The sequence below is a fragment of the Folsomia candida genome, unplaced genomic scaffold, assembly GCF_002217175.1.
Source record: "Folsomia candida strain VU population unplaced genomic scaffold, ASM221717v1 Fcan01_Sc007, whole genome shotgun sequence".
Taxonomy (NCBI): Eukaryota; Metazoa; Arthropoda; class Collembola; order Entomobryomorpha; family Isotomidae; genus Folsomia; species Folsomia candida.
This window is the reverse complement of record NW_019091199.1, coordinates 4,233,728-4,243,605: the sequence shown is the minus strand read 5'-3', so window position 1 is coordinate 4,243,605 and position 9,878 is coordinate 4,233,728. Positions and strand designations below refer to the sequence as shown.

The 9,878-nt window shown below is 39.9% G+C and overlaps 4 protein-coding genes across 9 annotated transcripts; 1 reads left to right on the top strand and 3 right to left on the bottom strand.

Moving 5' to 3' along the window:
• The first annotated feature begins 176 nt into the window (after positions 1–176).
• On the top strand, positions 177–3,488 carry LOC110852430. 6 transcript variants are annotated; one of them, XM_035853579.1, is made up of 7 exons: positions 254–395; positions 474–601; positions 666–908; positions 988–1,059; positions 1,172–2,304; positions 2,385–2,509; positions 2,588–3,488. In XM_035853579.1, the coding sequence occupies exons 5-7, from the start codon at positions 1,857–1,859 to the stop codon at positions 3,446–3,448; spliced, it is 1,434 nt and encodes a 477-aa protein (XP_035709472.1). In that variant the 5' UTR covers positions 254–395; positions 474–601; positions 666–908; positions 988–1,059; positions 1,172–1,856; the 3' UTR covers positions 3,449–3,488. The 6 variants fall into 6 exon arrangements, with proteins under 6 accessions (XP_021956191.1, XP_021956194.1, XP_021956193.1 ...); XM_035853581.1 differs by having other exon boundaries at positions 255–395; positions 491–601; XM_035853580.1 differs by having other exon boundaries at positions 291–427; positions 491–601.
• LOC110851954 (regucalcin) lies at positions 3,484–4,853 on the bottom strand. Its single transcript, XM_022099901.2, has 5 exons — positions 4,625–4,853; positions 4,322–4,537; positions 4,065–4,259; positions 3,885–3,997; positions 3,484–3,807 (listed from the first exon to the last, which is right to left on the bottom strand). The coding sequence occupies exons 1-5, from the start codon at positions 4,776–4,778 to the stop codon at positions 3,574–3,576; spliced, it is 912 nt and encodes a 303-aa protein (XP_021955593.1). The 5' UTR covers positions 4,779–4,853; the 3' UTR covers positions 3,484–3,573.
• A 244-nt stretch (positions 4,854–5,097) lies between these two features.
• LOC110852498 (SEC14-like protein 4) lies at positions 5,098–7,414 on the bottom strand. Its single transcript, XM_022100585.2, has 7 exons — positions 6,400–7,414; positions 6,246–6,327; positions 6,129–6,172; positions 5,836–5,950; positions 5,563–5,769; positions 5,410–5,490; positions 5,098–5,323 (listed from the first exon to the last, which is right to left on the bottom strand). The coding sequence occupies exons 1-7, from the start codon at positions 6,517–6,519 to the stop codon at positions 5,151–5,153; spliced, it is 822 nt and encodes a 273-aa protein (XP_021956277.1). The 5' UTR covers positions 6,520–7,414; the 3' UTR covers positions 5,098–5,150.
• Positions 7,415–7,541: 127 nt separating this feature from the next.
• LOC110852235 (SEC14-like protein 2) lies at positions 7,542–9,679 on the bottom strand. The gene is made up of 9 exons (XM_022100246.2): positions 9,329–9,679; positions 9,039–9,216; positions 8,880–8,955; positions 8,736–8,779; positions 8,538–8,649; positions 8,433–8,471; positions 8,185–8,352; positions 8,018–8,098; positions 7,542–7,944 (listed from the first exon to the last, which is right to left on the bottom strand). The coding sequence occupies exons 2-9, from the start codon at positions 9,171–9,173 to the stop codon at positions 7,775–7,777; spliced, it is 825 nt and encodes a 274-aa protein (XP_021955938.1). The 5' UTR covers positions 9,174–9,216; positions 9,329–9,679; the 3' UTR covers positions 7,542–7,774.
• Positions 9,680–9,878: the final 199 nt, after the last annotated feature.

The window sequence follows — 9,878 nt, the reverse complement described above, 5'->3', positions numbered from 1 at the left end:
AGCCATGCGCCATTATTTGGGTTATATGTCATGTGTAGCTGGTAGAAACTGCTTATCCGCATCGTCATATTCTGGAAAACATGCATGTATAAATATATAGATAAGTGCAGGTGCTGCTGATAATGACGCAAGTACAAATGTCAAGAGTATGATATCCTGCGCTGGCCGCTGGGAAGGTTATCAATACTGGATTCACTCTCGACTAAACACAATCAAGTGCATAATCTCTTCGCTCCTTTTGCCAGTTATAAATTGCAAGTGATATTGAATTAAAGCAATTCGTATAAAAGTGTGGGTGTGTCGCCAAGCATAATATTCATGTATCGGGATTATTCGGGCACATCAACGACAGAAACCCCACAACAGGACTGGAGTACATTAACTTCTGGAGAAAAGTAAGAAAATAACTCTCCCATGAACTTAACAGGTACAGGTTGAAATTTTGACGACAATAATTGAAAAAATGTACATAGAGCTGCCATAATCACAGTGTTATCTGTCTTCGGAATCGTATTTATGATCCTATTCCTTAAACAAGTGGGAGAATGGATTGGATATCGTTGGGCATTAAGACATGACAAAAATGTGGTCGGGGTAGCTGGTAAGTATTTACTTTTTGCCAAAAGTATAATTGTTACATTGTAATTGTTATCATATTTTGACAGTCATGCGACGAAGGGGTTCAAACTCAGAGGAAAATCACTCCAACGGTGACAATGATCATGGTGACGGTGAAATGAATCGTATGCCGATGGATCAAGTCGTTATCTCAGAAGTCGAACTTTCCGCAATTGATCGAATTATTGCGAGGCAGTCGACAGGGCGGAACCCAGCCCAAACTCAGAGACCATCGCCATACCCTCGGCAACTCTTTTCAACAATTTCCTATCCTGTTGGCTCTGACCTTCGTAAGTTCAAATTCAAAATTGATTATTACATGCAAGCATTTGATGAGCAAATTGACCGTTTGTTTTTTAATTGATTCAGCTCCCGCGTATGACGATGCATTACATTTCGAACTAAGGGATATGAATAATGTAGAACCAATAGATCATTTGGGTGAGTAATTAATTACTAATTCCACAAATAATGCGGCTTGCATGCAACATATGAATGAATCATATATTTACATTATTAAATGTTGTATCCATTTTTCGACATGCTTAATTAGTCGGAGAGCCAGATTGTCCTCCTCCAAGCTACTGGAATTCCATCGGAGGCAACACGGGATACAGATGACGCCAAAAACACTGTCAGGAGACTTCTTGCCCGTTATGTTACAATTTGTTTAAGGTCCGTTCTTTAATAAAACCACGCGTAGTTAGTTCCATACCAATCCGCCCAATTATTATTTGGCTGGCACTTATTTGTCACGTATGACAGACGTGGGACATGTATTGCGCACTAATTGGTACACATGAATGCATACTCAATTACTCACTTTGTGCAAATAATCTACGTCGATTAATTATGATTGAGTAATTTATTGTTCGTGATCACATTGAATTTCCGCTCTGTTCGATTTTTACAAATTACGGAATGCTTTCAGTGTACATTTTCACTCTGCAAAACTGAAAATCATATTTTCAATACTGCTCATTATTATAATTTTCGACCGATCGATCTTGTGCATGTGGAGACGTTGCTTTAGTAGCTTTAATGCATGGTGTGTTTGCTCTCTTCAAGCAGCAAGTGCTTTGCAAGATTAGTAGTTATTGTGTTCTCGTTCTTGTCGCTTTTTAATAAATGAGTTTTTGACCTATACAAACGCTAATATTTGTCTTTTCTATAAAAGGGGCACGAGCTTCACGATATGTCGTTATTATGGTGTCTAGAGAAAGCGGCATCATTGCAAAATGCAAATATCCACCATATCAGTGTATCATCAGTACCTGAACGTTTTGAAAATATTGGGAATATTCCCATACAAGCTGAGTTATGGGTCGTCCGACAATCCCGATAATCGAGAGACTCGTACCACAAACAATAACACGGACAAGTTGACTCTTGACTTTGGAGAGTTTGATAAGTCCTTAACGTCCGTTGGATTTCACAAGAGAGGATTTTTTGCAGCATGGAATTACGTGGTTTTCGGTTTCTTTTACTGTTATTTTGTTTTCCAAATTGGCCGATTTACTGAAAGATTTATGGCTGGGTCGGGAGCGATTGAAATGTTCGGGATGAGTTGCTGGATTTGGAAGCCAATTTTCGTTGGTTCCTTTGCACTTCACTTTCACCAAAATAAGAATGCTCTCGCCGACTTTTATACGACTTGGCATCGCGTCGAGTTAGTTATTCACCAAGGTACACACGTCATACAGATTATCGACTGGACCATTTATTTCCAAGATTTCCAAATACCTCGCTTATTTGCATATTTTTAGAATGGAGCAGAACTTTACCGTTCAAAGTGTCAGCCGTTTGCAAACAGATTATTCGAAAAAAGCGATTTGCTTATGTATATGTTCCGCTCTGGACTGTCTTGATTATGACGTGGATGACGTTGAACGTGAGTTTCAAATTTCAGGAAATTTATTAAATATTATAAGTGTATACTTAAATGAAATTATAAATATGAATTACACAGCATTTGGACAGCCCAGGCTTCCCATCTTACATTTCCTCTTTTATTGGAAATCCGCTGGACCCTGTGAAATTTTCCTGGCTGCTGCCCATCTCTGTCCTTGTCCAAATACTGGCTCTGATTCCAATTCTCGTAACTTTTGACCACTTTTATATCGTCTGCTTGACTTTCTCCAACTCAATCTCGCGAATTGTAATTCTCCTGACGGACCCGTTCCAGTCGTCGGAAGAGGAGCTTGACCAGTTACTCCGCGACTGCAAAAGCGACGACGGTGTGATGTCCCAATCCCAACTTTCTGATTCTGAGACGGATCCTTACGACAAAAAAATATTTGAGGTTTCCAAATTTCTACATTCGATCCCACTCGACGGGAATTTGCAAATTATAGCCAAACTCCAATTGGCAATGCAGCACTACGGCATGCTCGAAAAACTGACAAAAGAGTTCAACCGGTTGCACAGATGGATGTTGTTTTTATACCAGGCGGTGATACTGGTCAATTTTTGCATATTAATTTTTGTGCCGTTACGTTTCAGTAAGATTTTCCCGTGGACAAGTCTCGTCGTATTTTTTGTCTCGTTCCTTTTCTTCGCGTTCCATCTGTGCACCTTGCTGCCATCCATGGGCAATGTTTTCGGCAAGTCTTCCGACTTTCGAACAGTTTGGGAGAGACGGTTGGCTCGCGTTTGTCACACGATTCCATTTGCACAATTTTTGCAGTTAAAATCCGAACTCGATAGTTGCCTGCCTTTCGGATTTCAAACTGGGACGTTCTACACCCTACACCCTGGCTCCATGCTCTTGTTCTACTCTTATGCGACATCCTATTTGATCGTGTTGTTGCAGTTGGACATTCGATATTAGTTTCAAATATGCAAAATAAAAATAAAATGCTGCCATTTTATATTTATCAAGTGATTTATTTATATTCGATAAGCTATGGCTTCATTTAAAGCCCTGCATTTCTTCATAGTTTACGTGTGCATATTTCATGGTAAATATGGGTTTCCGACATTTTGACCTCGAACCCCAAGATTGGTGACCTGAAAGAGCGATCCTGCTGCTGGCTGTCCAGCCAAATCGATTTCGCTCAACCCAGAAGTTGCAGAGGTCACAAATAATGTGTCCAAATTTCTACCACCAAAGGCAGCGCTGGTAATATTTGCTGTGGGGAATGGAATTGACTTCACTTTCTGCCCAGTCGTTGGATCAATGTGAATCATCTAGAGCGACGACAAGAAATTAACTCAAATTAGCACTCAACGAACCAGTGAAATGATAAATATGACGTTATGTGTACCTGAAATCCACCCCAACACCCCACGTACAGATGTCCGTTTGCATCAATTGTCATCCCATCAGGCGAGCCAGCCTCACCAACCGTGTTGAAGTCGTACACAGTTCTTCGATTCGCTACCCAAAATAAATGTAATGTCAATTGAAGGTTCTTTATGTGTAAAAAAATCAACTAATATTTTACCGATTGTTCCAGCTACGCCATTGAAATCAAAGACATCGACTCGTCTGGTGGGCGTGTCGATGTAATACATCAGCAAATTGTCGCTGGACCAAGCGATGCCATTCGATATGCTGATCCCAGTTTCCATCAAGGTTTCAGCCCCGCGCTGGATTTTATACAAATTTCCATTAGTGCCACCGCTCTCGTCCATTGACCCTGTAATTCCCGTTAATTGTTCGTATTTAGATGACAAGAAGGTAGTACTTTTCAAGATTAACCTGCCCACAATCGTCCACTAGCATCGCATTTCCCATCGTTGAATCGGTTGCTGGGAAAGGACGCGTCTATGCTCAAGATTTTGGTGAGGGAGGTTGGCGTGCTTGAAACGCCATCCCATTCCATCATTTGCAAGTCTCTCCCAGTAGAGACGACATATTGATTGGGGGCGACCAGAGGACTCACGGGAACGACGAGTGATACCCCTCCTTGGCCAGCTATTTGTTATCCCAAGTGACAAAAAAGTGAAGCAACATGAAAATGAAGTGTCCTGACTATTAAGTCTTGAAGCTCCCACTGCTTACCAATTGTAACTCTGGCGTGGTCGTTGGTTACAGGGTTGTATCGGTTGACGGAAGTGCCCTCAATGTCCACGTAGAAGAGCTCTTGCTTCGTCCCGTCCCAGTGCGGCCCTTCGCCCAGGACGCAAGTATTCACTACTTGCACGTATGGATCCATTAAATTGTTGAACAGTTAAAGTAGTAATTTTTAAATAATTTCAGCCCGTTCTAAATACGAACACAGGGATGACAGACAGATGACAAGTGTTTTTATAGCCTAGGAAATCATTATCATGCACTCGCCCAATTAATGGTCGTGGTCATTGACGTTTGATAATATGCTTTTGTTTTAATATTTTTGTATTATTTGGGTTTACGCCCCATTTCCACGACTGAAAGTGTATTCTAACAAAGCAATCAAAACGTCATTTGCATATCAGTCAGTGGTGGTGACGGGCCGTGCGCAAAGTAGAGATTGGAATGTAAGATCAACACAGTCATATTTATATTTATATTTATTTCAATACCAAACACATAAATTAGCAAAAAACTACGTGTCGTCGTCCAATGTGCCACCCAGAAATTTTGGAAGTTGGTCTCTATTTACAATACTTAACAGATATTTTTGCCATTCGCTTTTTCTTGGTCCAAAAATCTTTATTTGAGTGGTTCTTGCATTTCGTAGATTTAAAGTCTGCACGACAATCTCGAACACGGGCGGAACTGGGAGAGGATGGAAAGGAATTAGGGAAAGCTTTTTTAAAATTAAATGCACTTTTCATATTAATCATAAATCATAGTCGACTTACCATTGACAAAAATTACTGAATCTGCCAAGTAAGGATATCGATAAACATACGTCCTGACGAATTCCAAGTAGATTGGGATGCCTTAAAATGTCAAAATGCTGTTGATTTGAACTAGAAAACTCAATACCAATAAGAAAAGATTTGTTTATTTACAGTTTAGGCACCCATGTTGCACGATGTTATATCCACTGAGATCCAAAATGACCTGGATTTGTGTCACGTTTTGCCCAAGTTTTTGCTTTTCTCTGATTTTCCTGGCCTGATATTCAATTGCATAATAAATATATCGCACAGCAGCGTCTCTTGACCCACTGATGACTCCTCTTCGTACGTCCCAAGCGGAGGCTGATGCAGCAATGACTAAATTTATTGAATAATCTGTCATTTTCACGTATTTAATTCATCATTGTACGAATAACTTATTACTTGGTCGTCCAGTTTTGTCTTCTCCATCAAGAAACATGGGGAAAGTTTCTCCCACTGCTGAGAAGTCCTCCTCCAATATCGTGCCAATCTTATTGTCATGTCTCCACCTTAGGTGCTGCAAAACAATTGATCCATTTTATTTGCATTCAGTCTGTATAAACAGGTCCGGAATAGTCGTGTTACTTCTGAGGTGATGAGTGTGCAATTTGCATAGACAAATAAATGAACTTCCCCCGACGACCATTAGAAATGTAACAAAATCTACTGAAACACGACAAAAAATGAGAACTTACCTCTTTGAACTTATTTTCAGTTCTCGCCAAATCCAATTTCCCAACTGCAGAAATGAGAAATAAAAATCATAATTCCTTCCACATTGGTTTTCGATTCAACTATTTCAAAAATCTAACTTCTCAACCATCGTATGAGATAAATATCCTCCTTCATGTACGCTTCCGGAACGGATGGATCGTTTTCTACGATCAGTTTAAACTACGGTTTTATAAACACAAGGTGACACAAAGCATTATTTCAGTCATTGCACGCGTATTTTTTGCAACGTACCTTATCGAGCGCATTCTTTTCTTGCTGTGTCAAAGTCAACTCTTCTTCCACGCTGATGCCGTGCAGTAATCTTGCATGCATCAAAAGAGACACGTGTACCAGAAAAACCTTGCACTTCATGACTGGAAAATTTGTTTATGAGTAGAATTACTGCAACAATTTTCGCTGCAAAATATTTACTAAACTGGAATCGACGAGTTATATCACGTGTAAATTCTCAAAATCTAGCGAAACCTGTCACTAAAAATGAAAACACCACAAAACAGGTATGCAAGAATTGTTGGCTTTTACGACTGGCTCAATTTGGATTAAGGAAGATTAACTGAAGGTCGTGGGAGTAGACCAGAAAAATCGCCCAGTAGTGCTGAAACCTGCTTGAATTTAGACCCGCACCTATATTTATTTAGTTTCGTTTTGCCAATCGTAATTGCACTATGAAATCACATAACGCGTACAATCATGTCGACCGACTGGAGCTATGAATATCTAATTTGCATATGTACATATACTTATGATCCCACCCGTGCATACAATCATGATCCTTTGAATTTGAAAACCAAAATTAAGGAGGATGTGTCAACATTCGGCGTCGGATAGAAATTCATCAGGACTGGATGTTGTCAATAGTTTGAATTTTGCATAGATTTTAGCACGGAACGGACAACAATTTTGCTTTCTCATGCAGAGCAAAAGCAACACACATTTCATTTCGTGTACATGAAAATGCAAAAATCAATATATGTATGTACACATGTATGAATTACCTAGTTCAAGGACTACTGACGTTGGATTCAGTCATGCAATTAACTAAAGATGCTCGCAAAAAGAGTGCAATTTGAAGGAAAAAGTTCACCGTCTTTTATGCTCATGAAAACTTCCATGCACAGAAACTAGGAAAAAATGGTTATGTAGTCATCAAGCTAATGCAGCAGTTATGCCATACACCAAATGCATTTTACGTTGTGTAATTGCACTACCTGAACAAGTGTGCATAACCTTCGTCCATTGATGTCATGCAGACGTGCATACACACGTACCTGCATTACACAGAAGAAGTAAGCTCACTCCCATATGAAAACTGACCTAATGGCTGAACCCTGATGTAGTACGTAATATTCAAGCTATGTCTGCCTACATCATTGTTAGACGGATAATTTCTATTGATTTATTTGGCATTGCAACACATTCGACATTTGTAAATTGTGCACTCAAGCACTGGAAGAGGTGCATCCTCCAAATTAATTCCTAAAGTCCGTGTACATTTTAATAAATAGTTAGAAAACAAGAGTTGCAGACAATGGCAATGTATCGCTGACGAAATTACGACCCCATCTTAGTCATTCCTCACGCGTCCAATAAATAATGCATATGCAAATTACTCCCGTGTTCCACCCAGTGAGACGGGGAGTTGATTCGGAGGGATGATGTTGAGCAAGTATTTTCTCCATTCTTCTTTGTTGGTCCCAAAGCGTTTGACGAGACCTCGAAGCGGTGGCTGAGCGAAGGGTCGTAGAATGTCCAAAACAACCCGAAAAAATGGCGGAGCTGCTCATGCACAAAAATAAATTAGCCAGTGGTGCATTTGTGATGATGAACTAGTAAGAATTTTGCATCGTACCGTTCACGATGATAACATTATCCGCCATGAATGGATAATGGTCTTGGAAGGAGAGGAGAATGTTGACGTACATGGACACACCTGCCGTCAGATTAGTAAATACCGCAAAGTATTACTTGACAATTATAATTCTATTAGTTTTATTTAACGCATAGGTCGACCCTCACATTGAATGCATCCGTGTTGAGCGAGGTTGAAGCCTTTGAGGTCAAAGATGGCTTGGAACCTGGTCACATTTTCGCCACGACCTTGCTTCTCTCGAACTTTCTGGCAAGCCCGCTCAATTTCTCGGTACACAAAACGCTCTCCTTTTCCCTGTTGACCTGTTACGATCCCTGGTGCAAAAATGTAATTGTGTTAGTTTACATGTATCGGAAAAATTATGAAGTTTTGATTTTGATCACCACAAACTCACCCCTTCTGACGTCCCATTCCCCAGCGTCGCCAGCCAGCACTTTAAAAGATGTATTTTAATTGTAAACCCAATTGAAATGTAGACATGCAGAAACATGCAACGAACCTGGTCTGCCCTCGTAGTCCTCGCCCTCGTAAATTGGATAGCTCTCATTGAACGCTGCAAAGTCTTCAAGGAGAATCGTGTCCATGTGATTGTCGGCTCTCCATTTTAAATGCTGTCAGAAATAGCATGTGTAAAATGGCACGCAAACAGAAGAAGGTCATGTTTGTTTTAGTTATGCAAATGCAATGTCCAACTTACACCTCGTAACAATGAGTTGGCTCCAGGAATATCCAAACTTTTGGCTGAACATTGATAGGAAATTTTAGAAATAAAATATTAAATCAGTGTCTCAACTTCCCTCATCAACGTAATTTTTAAAATTCTAAATACTACATTGCTTACCCCTCAGCCACCTAATTAGATAAATGTCTTGATTCATGTAGTCGAGTGGAAGACTGCCGTTTATTAATTTTTTAAACTGTGTAAAATTATTATCGACAAATTAGGCTCATCTGCATTAAATTGTTACTGGATTGACAGATAAAATAATAGATTAAGCACCTCGTCCAAAGCTGTTTTCTCCTCCAACGTCAACGCCAAATCTTGTTCCACGGATACCGACAGGCTTGGCACAACGGTGACTCCCACGATGAGAACAACGAGGAGAGTGAGATTTAACAAACTCATGGAACTCATCTTGATGACTACAATTCCGGAGAGGTACTGAAAAGGATGCGGACTGAAAAAAGTATGCATTGGGTTCATTAAGTGACATGTTGCTTGAACAAAAATTAAAGTTTACTATTATGATTATGAGTGCATAAAATCAACAAGTTTTCCTCATTGCTCACCTTTAAAATTTAGCAGATTTGGGACGAAACTACTTTATATTCCACCAACAGCAATTCAGTGATGTATGTGCATGCAACTTCAAAGCAAGTGAACGACCAGGGACAATTCTGGCCTGGGAATGTGAGAATAACTCTTTTTGAGCCAGGTAAACGAGACAATTGTTTAGAAGGGAATTTTGTGCTGTTGTTGATTTAGTGGTAGATCAATTTTCCATTAAAAATGCCCAGTAGTTTGGTACGACAAATTACATATGTACGTGCTTCACTACGAAGACTGCAGATTAGTAAGAAATTTGATGTTGACTTGCAGACGTTCAAGTGAGCACTGTTGAACTGTCTATTGCACTTTTGACTTGGTGTTTTGGTATTTTTTTGAGACCACTGCAACCACCAATGACCACGACAAGGTATCCATGCATCTCAACTATTGTGCATCGACCAAGTTTTTACTTTCATTAGAACATGCACAATTTGACATCCCCCCTGTTAAGTCACGCCGGTGACCACCACCCGTCGCCCAAATTAACGCTCATGTATGTATTGTGCTATT